This window comes from Cherax quadricarinatus, chromosome 79 (assembly GCF_038502225.1).
Source record: "Cherax quadricarinatus isolate ZL_2023a chromosome 79, ASM3850222v1, whole genome shotgun sequence".
In the NCBI taxonomy this organism is placed as follows: domain Eukaryota; kingdom Metazoa; phylum Arthropoda; class Malacostraca; order Decapoda; family Parastacidae; genus Cherax; species Cherax quadricarinatus.
This window is the reverse complement of record NC_091370.1, coordinates 13,665,550-13,680,688: the sequence shown is the minus strand read 5'-3', so window position 1 is coordinate 13,680,688 and position 15,139 is coordinate 13,665,550. Positions and strand designations below refer to the sequence as shown.

Sequence of the window (15,139 nt, the reverse complement as noted above, 5' to 3'; positions counted from 1 at the left end):
GCTTGTGAGTGCAGGTGGGTGTAAGCTCCGGCAGGCACGCGTCCTGGGTGTTAGACTGGCTTATGTCTGTTAGTGGTGGTGACGGCTCGTCAAGCAGGCTAATGGTTCTCAGTAATTGTTAGGTGGATAGCACAGGTGCTGACGGCATGAAGGCAGGTAGGATTAGTGTGTGTGTGATGCTAGAGGTGGGTGGGGGTGTAGTTGGTGGTTATAGTGCATATTAGTGTGGCTGGTGGTAGTAGTAGTATGGTTGGTGGTAGTATAGCTGGTGGTGATGTGGTTGGTGGTGGTAGTATGGCTGGTGGTGGTGTGGTTGGTGGTAGTAGTATGGCTGGTGGTGATGTGGTTGGTGGTAGTACTGGTATCCTAGACTCACTCATTTTTTGACACCTTGTTTTAGATGGAGAACATGAGTGAGTGAATGAGTGTGTGGGGTGAGTCACTTAGTGTCAGAGAGCATCACAATGAGGGTCTTCCTGAGCGTCCTCAAGGGTGGTGGACCAGGCCAGTGTGGAGAGCTTAAACACAACACTTGGTTTATCTCACTTCAGCTCCACTCTGCTTGTTACTCTTCTTGTATATGACGGAAGTTAGTGTGTGTGTGTATTTTTTTTTTCATGTGTTGTCATGACCAACCATGCTATTGCTACTCGCAAACCCTCACAGGAACCAGTAAAACATCTTTCGAAAGATGTCGAAGATTCTTCTTTGGAGTTAAGAGGTTGAAGTTTTTCATGTTTATCCGGTGGTGGTGGTGATTCATGGTATCATCGACGAGCCTGGCCCATGGCCGGGCTCCGGGGGGTACTCGCTCGAAACTCATCAGAGTAAGACTGAGGTACCTTGACTGTTAGGTCAGTCAGGTTGTTGGTGTCAGCTTGCCCCCAACATATTGAAGGAGAAAGTAAGGATATTGAGTAGTACAGTGAGGAAGGGAAATGTACAGGACGCACGTACGCACACACGCACAAAAGAGCATTCAGAGCACTCTTGCAATGCGCAGGAAAATCAACAAGTGAGCATAGCTGTTGGCACTTGGAAGTAGGTGCCAAATATATGATCTGCTGGGGGTGCCTAGTGGGGCACCTGCTACAGTGCCCTTGCAGATGACTCTTAATGAATGCTGATGTACAAGACACTACTAAGAGTGTTATTATTGTTATTATTATTATTATTATTATTATTATTATTATTATTATTATTATTATAACACTCAAGGGAAAGCTTTAATCTCTCAGCGCTTGGGGAAAGGGAGACAATCAGTTTTGATTGGAGGAAAGGGAGAGTAGCTCCAATTCCTTGAACCAAGAGCCCTTCATCGTCATCAAGGTACAGCCTCCTGGAAAGGAGGCTGTACACTGAGGTGTCCCGTAGCTCCATCGCTAGCGCACTCGGCTCACACACACTAGGGTCCGGAGTTCGAATCTCTGGTAGGGCTGGAAAACATTAGGACGTGTTTCCTTAAGGCACCTGCTCTCCATGTTCACCCATCAGTAAAATGGGTACCTGGGTGTTTGTCGACTGGTGTGGGTCGCATCCTGGGGCAAAACTGACCTAATTTGCCCAAAACGCTTAGCATAACAAGTGGCTTTCTCTATAGTAGTATGTCACTGTCAGCTACGGTCTGTATACCTTGTACATGTACTTGTAGAAATAAAGATATTGTGTTATAGTGGAAGGAGATTCGATCCTCCATTAGTTTCGTTGAATGACCCCCACGGGTTTAGATCTTCGTATATATAGCCCTACCTCTACTCCAGTTCTTATAACAGTAGCAAATATGACTTTTGTAAATTGCTTGCAGGATACAGTAGTGAAGTACGCGATACACGGTAGACGAGTGTTGAAGTCTTAAGTATGGTGTTCTTGTCCAAGCTGTGAGCAAGATGAGTGTGTTGGTGGTGGTCCTGGAGGTGGCCACTCCTCTGTACCGCTAGTGGGCCACCTAGCCACAGTGCCACACTTCAGGGCTGCTCACAGACTCTCAACCTGTCACTATTGTTTGGTTGCATATTAATGTGGAGTGGCCAGTGAGATGGCACCAGAGTAAAGGGGACAGAAATCCGATGTGTGACGTGGCTACAGTGTGTAGTCATACTGTGTGAAGTGGCCACAGTGTGTTGATCATACTGTGTGAGGTGGTCACTGTGTGGTGATCATACATTGTAAGGTGGCCATCTTGTGGCCAAGCATCGTGGGCTGATGAGGGGCGGAAGGAGGATGCGGGTCCAGCTGAAGTTACGGCGATTTTCACTCTTCTCAGCCTCGCCACCTTCCTCTACTTCGCCACCCCTACCTAGGTGAGTGCCGTATCCCACACCTGCCCCCTCTCGTAGCCCCTTACTTAAGCAAGTACCTCCACTACCATTCCCTTTCTCTCTCTCTCTCTTTCTCTCTCTCTCTCTCTCTCTCTCTCTCTCTCTCTCTCTCTCTCTCTCTCTCTCTCTCATTCTCTCTCTCTTATATCCACTTTTTCACACCAATATTTCTCTTACATTTAAAGTTAGGTGTGTGCGTGGGGGGAGGGTCGCGTGTCATGCTCTGTATGAAGCAAGCAACCTGGCCTCTCTGATACATTAATGTACATTATCCTTGCCCATCTTAGGTCGACCTATATTTGCTGGGTGTTGCTCAGTAAGTATAGTATATTATATTAATGTTACTTGTCACTAGGCTAGTGCCAATATGCATTAGGCATATGTTCCTTTTAAAATGTCGAGAGGCTTATTGTAGCAGTGGCACTTTTTAGGTGACCTAATAAGAAAAACTGAAGTTTTTTCCTCTTTAAATTTAATAATTTATATAGAAGGGGTTACTAGCCCCTTGCTATATATAATCAAATTTCTCTTCCCCTCTTTTTCTTCGTTCTCCTGTATATTATTTTTCTTGCCCCTCTTTATTTTGTTATCTTCACAAAAACTTCGTTTCTCCTGTGTATGGGATAGACCATCGTGAGAGATGGTAATTCCCAACTGATAGTAATTCCAGCTCTTCTGGCAGGAAACCTTTGATGTATCTCAGCTATGGTCTGTATTCAAGGTATACAGACCATAGCTGACATCAGTGACATACTACTATATAGAAAGCCATACCCCCGGCCGGGATTGAACCCGCGGTCATAGTCTCAAAACTCCAGCCCGTCGCGTTAGCCACTAGACCAGCTAGCCACAATAAGATTCATCCAACTAGGTATATTTCTACACCATAGGAAAGTTAGCACAGGCACCTCTGTGACCACAAATGCAAGTTTTTTACAGAGAATCTCCAGTGTGGCCGTGACGAACTTAGCTCGCCCTTCACTGCCGTCAACATGACTCAAGAAATCGTAATGACACGAGTCATGTGACGGCGTGAAGACTGAGCTAATTCGTCAGGGCCCCGTGTGGAGATTTCAACTTGCATTTGTGGCCCAGAGGTGCCTTGTAATTTCCCGTGAAATATACCTGTTGGATGATCTTATTGTGGTTTTAGCTGTCTAGTGGCAATGCGCGGCTGAATTTTCGGACTCTATGACCGCGGGTTCAACCCGGCCGGGGTATTTTATTTGCAATCGTGCCATTACGATTTCTTGAGTCAATAGAAAGCCGCTTGTTATGCGGCGCATTTCGGTAAATTAGCGTTATGTCCCGGATGCGACCACACCATCCATAACCCCAGGTACCCATTTTACTGATGATTGAACGTAGATAATAGTGAAAGAAAACACGCCCATGTTTCTCCCCTCGCCGGGAATCGAACCCGGAAAGTCACTGTGTGAAGCGAGGGGTTTCAGCCCAGGCCACTGGGCACCGTAAATGGAACGTTTGATGTCGTCATCGCCTACTGAAGCCTCCCTTCTCAGACTGACATGTTCAACACTGTGTATGGATCTCATCGTTGTCATGGTATATGATGGGAATGTTAGTTTTTGTTACCACGGGAAACTCGTATGGAATAAGGTAGCACCACCCCTGCCATCCTCTTACACCTTCCACTCTCCCCCCACACCTGCCACCCCTCGCCCTCCACACTTGCCACCCCTCACCATCCACATCTGCCCCCCTCACCATCCACCCTGCCCCCTCGCCTCCCACTTGCCACCCCTGCCCTCCCCACTTGAACACCCTCACCATCCACACCTGCCACCCCTCGCCCTCCCACTTGCCACCCCTCACCATCCATCTGCCACCCCTTACCATCCACACCTACCACCCTCCCCTCCACACTTGCCACCCTCACCACCCAAACCTGCCACCCTCACAATCCACCGCCACCCACCACACCTTCCCTCCAAACATTTGCTGATATGATCTGCCCAGTGATATTTCCCTCAATATAAAGGTGTATGTTATTTTGGGGGTCAAGGGGGAGGAGGCAAGTGTGGGAAAGTGTCAAGTGGAAAGTTAAAGGGAGGCAGGGCCGGAAAACACAGCTGAGTGCCAGTTGAGTGCCACGCCCTTTATGTAAAGGTCAGGTGACCAGCTTATTCATCACGGACAAGGGCCATCCCACCTCAGGTCGACCCAGGTCATCCCCCCTCCTCCTGTGGTCTCCTCCTCTAGCGTGGTGGGGAAAGCTCACCTATAAGGTAGGTAAGTAGGTCAACTCGTATCCCCTCTCTACCTCCCCAATTGGTAAAGAAATTCTGAGTTTTGTGGTTTACAAAGTTATTGATGATTTTTAGTTAACTTTTGTGTGTGTTTGCCTTTTGGGTTTTTACTTGATCATTACTGGTAACTTGTTTTGTGGCGGTTCGTTGTCAGAGGCTTTCTGTAGCTGGAGATGCAGTCTACCCATCCTGAATGTTAAGTTCTCAAGAAGCTCGACTGGTAGCGTACTCAACTCGCACACTGAGATCCGTGGTCGATCTCCAGCACGGGGGGAAACATAAGGGCGTGTTTTTTTAAGACGCCTGGGGTCAGTGTTCACCTATCAGTAAAATAGGTACCTGGGGGTAAGCCGACTGGGTAGGTCGCATCCTGGGGATAAATTGAATTTGCCCGAAATGTCTGCATAACAAGCAACAAGCGGCTTTCTGCATAGTAGTATGTCATTGATGTTAACTAGGCTTGTATACCTTTGTTGTAAAATAAGGGTTATTTTATTATTTAACGAACTGGCTGTACCCACAGGGAGGGATGCCTAAAGATTATTTTTTTAATTTAGTAATTTATACAGAAGGGTTATAGCCCCTTGTTTTCCGGCATTTTAGTCGCATTTAACACGCATGACTTAGGAGGAAGAATTCTTTTCCACTTCTCCATGGCGATGATTGCTGCTGCTGCAGAAATCTTATGTATCCTGTGTTGCTCCGTCTCACTAACCATGGAGAAATATTGTCTGGTTATATGTTTTTGCGTCTTATTGGTCGCATTACTTGGTATTTTATTGTGTGGATCAATGTTTCCTAGTTGTTTGGTCTCTCCTGAGTCGCTGTTTTTTTGGTAGTTCTCCTATTCTTTAAGGCTTAAATAAGATATTACAAGGACCCAATGGAAATAAGTCACTTTGACTTTTGGGTTATCTTAGGTAATTTACACTGTGATAATTGTACTTATGTGTATTTGTACCTAAGTAAACTTACTAGTTATGAAGTTCAAAGGGCTGTTTCTTATCTTCATCCACGAGTGCTCATTTATCCCATTGCTAGTATAACAGTGGCCACTCTTCTCGTTGCTAGTTTAACAGTAGTAGTCACTTTTCTGGTGCTAGTTGAACAGTAGTAATCTTTTCGTTGCTAGTTGAACAGTAGTCTTCTCTTGCAATTGAACAGTAGTAGTCTTCTCGTTGCTAGTTGAACGAGTAGCTCTCGTTGCTAGTTGAACAGTAGTAGTCTTCTCGTTGCTAGTGAACAGTGTAGTCTTCTATGTGCTAGTTGAACAGTAGTGTAGTCTTGTTGCTAGCTGAAGTGGTAGCCTTCTCGCCTAGTTGAACAGTAGTAGTCTTCTGTGCTAGTTGAACAGTAGTCTTCTCTTGCTAGTTGAACAGTAGTCTTCTCTGCTAGTTGAACATAGTAGTCTTGTTGCTAGCTTGAACGGAGTAGTCTCTCGTGCTAGTTGAACAGAGTAGCTCTCGTGCTAGTTGAACGAGTAGTCTTCTGTTGCTAGTTGAACAGATAGTCTTCTCGTGCTAAGTGAACGAGTAGCCTCTCGTTGCTAGTTGAACAGAGTAGCCCGTTGCTAGTTGAAAAAGTAGTAGTCTTCTGTTGCTAGCTGAACAGTAGTAGTCTTCTCTGTTGCTAGTTGAACAGTAGTAGTCTTCTCGTTGCTAGTTGAACAGTAGTAGCTTCTCGTTGCTAGTTGAACAGTAGTCTTCTCGTTGCTAGTTAACGGGTAGTAGTCTTCTCGTTGCTAGCTGAACAGTAGTAGTCCCCTCGTTGTTAGTTGAACAATAGTCGCTTTCCTCGCTCTTGTTCGATTCTTAGTCATTTTTACCCATTGATGCCCTGTATGGGTTCTTCATGGGACATCAAGCTGTTTTGGTTCGATGACCCATTCACTGGCCTAGATACGCATCCAGGGCGTACAACCAGAGTGAATATTTCACATGGTTGGAGCTCTCATTCCAAGATGCACTAATGATACTGCTTCTGTTTCTCGGCTATATTTGTCAGTTAAAGAATTAAAAGGCACTGTACCGGGTGGAACAATGCAAAATCCCGCACATACAAGGAACTTACGACGTTTCGGTCCGACTTGGGCTATTAACTAGTCTGTGAGTGTGTGTGTGTGTGTGTGTGTGTGTGTGTGTGTGTGTGTGTGGAAAAAGACATGTAAGTTCAGGGCATTTATTAAAGGAAACATTTCCCGAGTGACTCTTCAGTCCCCAATGCAGAATAACCAGAAGAGTATATACAGTGGTAGAGTCAGTGGAAGGTTGGGTAGTAGTAGTAGTAGTAGTAGTACTAGTAGAGTAGTAGAAAGAGTAGTAGTAGAGTAGTAGGATACATTTGTGTGAGACGGGTTTAGAGAAGGACCTGTCGACATCATGTTACACCTGTCTCCAGAATGGGTAATATCCTGTTGATTAGCAATATGGATACAATGTACCTTGGGATTTTTGTAGTGTTACTAACAGCAGTTAGGACAGCCTCTGTGCACTTCAGTCCTCACCCCCAGTTAATGGTCCAAGTCGGACCGAAACGTCGTCATAAGTTCTTTCTCCTGTGTATATACCTTTACCTTTGATATCCCTTTTTAAAGAGTTCGAGAGTTTATCACTCTCTGAGCCGCCATGGGCCAGGCTCGTCTGGTGTGCCTGGTCACCAGGCTGTTGTTTTCGGAGGCCCCTTGCCCCACATATCCATCAAGCCTGTTGATCGGGCACCTGGTGAAGATACTTGTATAGTTTCCTCTTGAAGGCTTCAACACTTGTTCCAACCATGTTTCTGATATCTTCTGGTAAGATGTTGAAAAATCTGGGACCCCGGATGTTGATACAGTGTTCCTTTATTGTGCCCACCGCCCCCCTGCTCCTCACTGGGTTTATTTTAGCTTCTTCCCATATCTCTCACTCCAGTATGTTATGGCAGTGTGCAGATTTGGGCCCAAGCCCCTCGAGCACCTTCCAGGTATTATTATCATGTACCTCTTTTCCCGCCCCCAATGAGTACATGTTCAAGACTTGCAGGCGTTCTAGTAGTTTGGTGTTTACTGGCTCAATGTGAGCCAAACGATCTCTGTATTTTTTCCCGCTCGATATTTCTCCTGCCTGCCTGGTGCGTTATTTGTGTATATTGGGCAGTTAAGATGTCCCCTCTGTGTATGTATTCATGGGGGTGGTGTTTTGTCGTCAGGAAACAGGACTGTGTCAGACATGGTTTTATGTAATGAATTGTTAAAGTTTGAGCGTCCGCTGGTCTGATAAAGATCATTATCACTTATTTAAAGACAGAAGACCACTGCATAGATTCCGAGAGGGTTACAAAAGTACAGTAGCAATCCAGGTGACTTTACTTACCTGTAATTGCCTGTGAGCTGCTTGAGAGTTTCACACTCTGGCTGCCCGGTCAGGAGCCAGGCTTTAGTGGTGATTGTTTGGGCCACCAGGGTGTGTTTAGTGACCCCGTGCCGCTGATGCTGGTAATATTACTGTCACTTCTCACTCAAGTGTGTGTGTGGTGTGTTGATTTGTGTTTGTGGGGTTCGAGTCTCGGCTCCTGTATTGTGTGTGTAGCAATGGGGGGGAGTTAGATGCGCAGGAGAGGATAAATGTTAACATCCGCTCTACAACTAAATTGACCGAAAAAAAAGTGACAGGATGGAGGGTGCTGTGAAGGAGGAAGGAAGGAGGAGGTGTGGGTACTGGGAGGAGGAGGAAGGAAGGAAGGAATGAAGGAGGAGGGGAGGAGGAAGTGGGGGTACTGGGAGGGGCGAAGGAAGGAAGGTGGCAAAGGAGGGAAGGGGGGAGGAAGATTCTGGTGATAGATATTGGGATGCTGTGTGACGGAGAGAGAAGTGGGGAGGGGGCACTGAGTAAATTTTTGAAAAGAGGATTGAGACAAAATATTGAGAGAAGGTACACACTGTACATGTCCTCACTAGTACATACTGTACATGTCCTCACTAGTACACACTGTACACGTCCACACTAGCACACACTGTACATGTTCCTCTGTACTAGTACACACTGTACATGTTCTCACCTTAGTACACACTGTACATGTCTCATTTAGTAGACACTGCACATGTCCTCACTAGTACACACTGTACATGTCCTCACTAGTACACACTGTACATGTCCTCACTAGCACACACTACACGTCCTCACTAGTACACACTGTACATGTTCTCACTAGTACACACTGTACATGTCCTCACTAGTACACACTGTACATGTCCTCACTAGTACACACTGTACATGTCCTCACTAGTACACACACTGTACATGTCCTCATCACTAGTACACACTGTACATGTCCTCACTAGTACACACTGTGCCATGTCCTCACTAGTACACAATATACATGACCTTACTAGTACACACTGTACATGTCCTACTTAGTACACACTGTACATGTCCTCACTAGTACACAACATACATGGCCTTACTTAGTACACACATCTGTATACTTAGTGACAGGTGTAACAGGTGTGCCAAGATTCGTAATTCAATGAATCATGGCAACGCTCTTCCTGCCGTCTCGCTGACCTATGGTCATGACACTGGCTTCGGAGCCTCATACGACTTATCAATAATAATCATCTGCGCTTATTTTTCCTCTCAATCTCAGAACTACAGTTTAACGAAGAAGTTTGTTATAAATAAAGTGAAGAATAAATTTGCGGTAGTTTGAAGTGTAGTTGAGGTAGTCGAAATGTAGTCGAGTTGCGGAGGTTGATGGTCAAGATGATGTTATTTGTTTACGTTTTCTCCTGCAGCGTGATGAACCTTTCTTAGTAGTGTGTGTTTGTGTGTTTTAGTATGTATGAATGTGTGTTTTAGTATGTGTATGTTTTAGTGTGTGTTTAGTGTACGTTTTATTATATTTATTTTTTACTGTACTGTATATGTTTTATTGTGTGTATGTTTTTAGTGTCAGTTACTATTTTGTCCTAAGCACATGTCGAGTAGACACTAGGCCTGTTGTAGTTATGCGTGCTTGTGTATATGTGTGTGTGTGTGTGTGTGTGTGTTGTCATACAGTTGTGGGTTGTTATTTACTACGTTGTTGGTCCGGCTTCTGGACTCTCTGTTCCTTCGTCCTCTCTGTCATACTCTGTCTCTCCACACCCACTATGACACACTCAAGGTTCACCAGTCACCTGATTCATTTAAATCTGCTGACTTGCTCTTGTCAGCCATAATGACGCGTGTCCTCTGCCTGAAACTTTTACCATGTGATAAATGATTCACATCTATAACGTGATGAACAATGCCTCTACACTGCCTCTCACTACACTGCCTTATACTGCCTCACTACACCGCCGCTCCTCTACACTGCCTCTACTACACCGCCCCCTCTACACCGCCCCACACCGCCCCACACCGCCTCCTACCACACCGCCCCTCTACACTGCCTCACCACACTGCCCTCTACACCGCTTCTCACTACACTGCCCTCTACACTGCTTCTCACTACACTGCCCTCTACACGCCTCTCTCACCACACTGCCCCCTCTACACTGCCCCCTCTACACCACCTCTCTAACTACACTGCCCCTCTCACTCCTCTCACTACACTGCCCCCTTTGACACTACTCCTCGCACTACTCTCACTACACTGCCCCATCTCTAAACTGCTTCTCACTACATTGCTACATTGGTAATGGAGCTAAAGTCTTGGGATATATACCACTATTTAGAACTGGAGTAAGGTGTTAGGTAGTAAGAAGCATAACAAAAGCAGACCTTTGTCTTAACTACAACGTTTCACCTTCAGGTGTTTGATAAACTGCATTATGATGCATCGCGTTGCAAAGGTCTGCCATTGCTATCCTTGTGTGTTCTCCAGCACTTAGGTGCACAATTCCCACCTCACTCAGCTACCTGGGAGGCTTCATAAGACCATCTCACAATTGCAAACATTTCTAAATATCCATCTGTTGCTCAGCTGGTGATGCTGGGATGACATACCCGGAGAATATACACGACTTCAGACTTATCTGGAGCAATCTGGTAACAAATCACATTCGCTTCCATCACAGGTGGAGGTGGATTTCAAATGTAGTCCTCTTGGTGTATATACTAATATATATATCTTTCAACGTACCAGCTGTATCCTACTGAGGTGAGTAGGCCCAAAAAGGAAAACAACACCCAAAGTTTCTCCTTTCAAATTTAGTAATATATACAGTGGAAGGGTTACTAGCCCCTTGCTCCTGGGCATTTCAGCTGCCTCTTACGACACGCATGGCATATAGAGGAATTCTGTCTCCACTTCCCCATGGAGATAAGAGGAAATAAACAAGAACAAGAATTAGAAAGAAAATAGCAAAACCCAGAGGTGTGTGTGTATATATATGCTTGTACATGAATGTATTGTGACCTAAGTGTGGTGCAGTAGAAGTAGCAAGACATACCTGAAATCTTATATATTTATGAGACAGACAGACACCAGCAATCCTACCCATCATGTAAAACAATTACAGGCTTTTCGTTTTACACTCATCATGGCAGACAGTGTCTCCTGTGTTGCTGTCTACTGACCTACTACCTAGGATATATATATATATATATATATATATATTATTATTATTATATATATATATATATATATATATATATGCAAGGAATTCATGAGAGCATGAAATATACACAAACACTGATCTCTGGCTGAAGGAGACTCGAACCTAATGAACCTTAGGACAAGGCATGCAGTGCTTACCAATCTACCCACACTGGACCACTCTGGTATGCAGCATGAGCGCAATGCTTGATCCAAGGCAGCCAGCTTTCAGGAGAAGGCTTACAGCTTTTCATCTCATCCCCTGCATGCATCAGCCTTACTAGAGATTTGAACAATGCAAGGAATTTTGGGCAGAGAGCATGCGAACATAATATCAAACACTAGATCTCAATGAAGGACTCAGAACCTACGAACCTTAGGACAAGGTACGCAGTGCTTACCAATCTACCCACACTGGGACTAATACCTTGGCGTAGCATGAGCTACACGTTTGATTCCAAGGCAGCCAGCTTTCAGGAGAAGGCTTACAGCTATCTCATCCCCGCACATCAAAATTTTACTAGAGATTTGAACAATGTAAGGAATTCTACAGAGCAGTGGGTTATTGATGCATGCAGGGGATGAGATGTAGTGCTGTAAGCCTTTCCCTGAAAGCTATTGCCTTGATCAAACGTGTAGCTCATGCTACACGCCAAGGTATTGGTCCAGTGTGGGTAGATTGGTAAAGCACTGCGTACCTTGTCCTGCTGTCTGTAGGTTCGAGTCTCCTTCAGCCAGAGATCAGTGTTTTATATATATATATATATATATATATATATATATATATATATATATATATATATATATATATATATATATCGTATCTAACAGTATGGTGAACTTGCGATCTTGGCTTAAATAGGAACGCGCTCATCTTGCCATATATATAGGACAAGCGAAAATTTGTGTATGCAATAATTTCGCCAAATTATCTCTGAACCTAACTAAAAATATATTTCACTGTGTTTGTTTAGTATTAAATTACTGTAAACAAATCTAAAATATATTTAGTTAAGAAATAAAATAAATTGTTCTTGCTATAATAAGGTTAAAATACATTCTTTGGTGCAAAATTAAAATTTTTAATTAACATTAATGAAAAAAATATATCTTTAAACGTATATGATGTGGCACCTAGTAAGGACTCTAATTTTAAAATGAGCTTTTGCTTATTGACCAGTTTTATATATTCGGCAATGACATTATATATATATATATATATATATATATATATATATATATATATATATATATATATATATATATATATATATATATATATATATATATATGAGAATATTCTGAAAGAATAGAGAAATTAGTGCTGGTGACTACTCACACTATCATGAACCATGATAATGTGAGTAGTCACGTAAAGCGCTGGGAATTTCTCTATTCTTTCAGAGAGTGGTTGTTTTGCATATTCTGGAAATCACCTGTTTACTGTGATCTTATTGCGCATATATATATATATATATATATATATATAGATATATATGAGACATATATATATAAAAGATAGTATATATATATATATATATATACATATATATAATTTTTTTTTTTTTTTACACATATGAGGTCCACCTCTGGTGTAAATTAGACTCATAGCCTGGAGAAGTGGATAAAAGGTCATAAAGAAGATTGGATTTTCTTCCTGAAGCCATTTGAATATCTCCACTTCCTCTACCACCCCATCTTTAAACTATTTTTTTACCAATAGGAATATTTCATTGCTACAATATGCAGGAAGATTTAAGAGATACATTAAGTGATATAAAGTGGTAGAGCATGCGCACATGTTGTTACGTGTGTATCACCGGGATTATATATGAAATCTCATCCAGCTCCTCAGAGCTGGGCGCGTGCCCACAGCATGACATTACCCCTTGAACAGCCGCCGCACTGGGACGCTGGAACAGAAAAACTAGCTGCCCTGGGACCCTAGTTACCCTGATGAGTCTTTTTCCAGCTCCTAAGGAAATTAGATGCACTTCTTTCCCCATGAGCCATGGCTTGAGCATGGGAACAAAACATATATAATGATGGGCAATTTCTCCATATTTTCTAGACTTTTGGGACTCCCTATAGCTGGCAGCGCCCCTCCTTCCTCCCTGGTGTATTGGAGATAGGTATCAGCCAAGGTAGATGCACATGTATATCCCACACCACCTGCCTTTCCCATCTGTCCAGGCTTTGCAAGGATACCATCTGGACGCTTCTGGCTGCCATCAGATCTGGCATAGCTGGGGTGGCTCTCTTTACTGCTGGGCATCCAGCTGTTGTGGAGTTCCTCTTGATAATGCGTTAACCTCTCATGTCTTGCAATCTTTCCTCGGATTTACGGCAATAAGACCATGGCACCTGAATCGTCTGCTTTCCACTGCCAAATACACCTGTGTTCGGCGAGAATAGGGGCGGCAAGTCGAAGGGCAACACCGACGCGGATGGTCTGTGGGTCGAGGCGTGCCGGCTGGAGTTGGGAACAGCCAACAGAAAGTCCTCGGCATGAGGGCTCTCACGCCAGCAGGCGGGCCTCTCTATCCTTCCCTGACACACTCTGAAGCATCGCTGAGGCCAGATTTCACTATTGACCATCCTGGTGCGATTGTTTGTAGAAGTTGTTGGGGGAGCAGGTCTGTTTGAGCCCGTTGATTATCCCAGATCATTGCTCCGTCAAGGTAACTGGTCCGGCTCCAATCTTGTCCCTAAGATAACGTGCCAGGGAGAATCACAAGGCTCTGGATGCAAATACACGACAGCAGAAAAGCAGGCACGCAATCTGTGATGACTTGCGGACACCAATGCCTCCCTAGTCTGACTGGAAGTAGCTGGTTCCACTGCCCGTCTTCTAGAGTAAGGTTACACTGCAAAAATCTGCCTCAGAATACTGTCATTCGGTGCAGTATAGGGTTATCACATGAAGGCAGCACATCTTAGGGAAATATGTCAACCTGGGCAGACTCAAGCACTTTGTGAGAGGCTGGGTACAAGGCATCGTAAGTGTCCAGATTGCCTATTCGTTGTCTCCATTCTCCTTAACTCTTCCAATTTCTTCCTGAGAATTGTGTCAATGGCATTGCTTCCTCAGAGGTGCTCCTATAAAGACACTATTTGTGGCAACACTGTTCTGGTAGTTTTGATCTCACTGCATTTATCACTTGTTGACTGACTGGAGATGATTTCACATTTGGATGGATTCAGGATGAGACCCATTTCCTGTCCCCGTGTCATTACTCGTGTAAGGTCATGTAGGAGGGACTCTTTGTACTAAGTATATATAGTGTGCCATCATCTAGGAACCAGATGTTTAGCCTGCTGGTCAGTCTGACTGTGATTTCCTAACTGCACATACAGAAGAGAAATGGTGCAAGAGGATTCCTCTTGTTGGACACCCTCCGATGATGTGATTTCATGCTCTCCAAAGAGAAGCATTGGATTCCATGGTACTTCCAGCTGAAACAGTGGAAGAGACCAGGAAACAGTTCTTGTACTGCTGCTAATACCACGTCTCTTTTTCAGAGATTGAACGATTTTGAAATCTAATTTTACCACTGCATTGTCCTCAGGCAGGTTGTTGATATATGCCCTGTTGCATGAACCGCTGCTTCACTTCCTTGAGAGACCCCAGCCAAGCTGGTTTGGTTGAAGCATCATGGCTGCCTGTGCACCCACTGGACAGCAGCTTTGGACATGAGGTGGCGTGCGGTTGTTGCCTACTGCACTGCCGAATTCTCCATCCTTCTTTGGCACAGCAGTTGCACTAAAAAAAGAAAGGCTCCACTTCATCAGAATCAGACCAGCCAAGGAATTGTTGACGAACCTTGTGATCTCTGGAAAGCAGTGTCTCTGCATCATGAATAACTGATTTTCAACTATTCTCTTTAAATGCTGTGGCCTTATTCCAGTGTAACCCCAGCACAGATAACGACATTATTGCTTTGTAAATGTCTGAGTCTTCCAAAGCAATCACGGTTCCATAGTGGGGACAGA

General features: G+C 44.2%; 1 protein-coding gene across 11 annotated transcripts in view; it reads left to right on the top strand.

Annotated features, from left to right (window-relative positions):
- The window catches only part of LOC128702657 (Brefeldin-resistant Arf-GEF family protein schizo), a 707,300-nt gene that overhangs the window by 464,960 nt on the left and 227,201 nt on the right, over positions 1-15,139 (top strand). For 2 of the 11 annotated variants that reach the window (XM_070101946.1, XM_070101950.1), the window contains exon 2: positions 1,805-2,300. The exons of the other annotated variants lie outside the window; for them this stretch is intronic. In XM_070101946.1, the coding sequence (XP_069958047.1) occupies positions 2,203-2,300 (98 nt within the window). In that variant the 5' untranslated portion in view covers positions 1,805-2,202. The remainder of the gene's footprint in view (positions 1-1,804; positions 2,301-15,139) is intronic. 11 annotated transcript variants of the gene reach the window in all.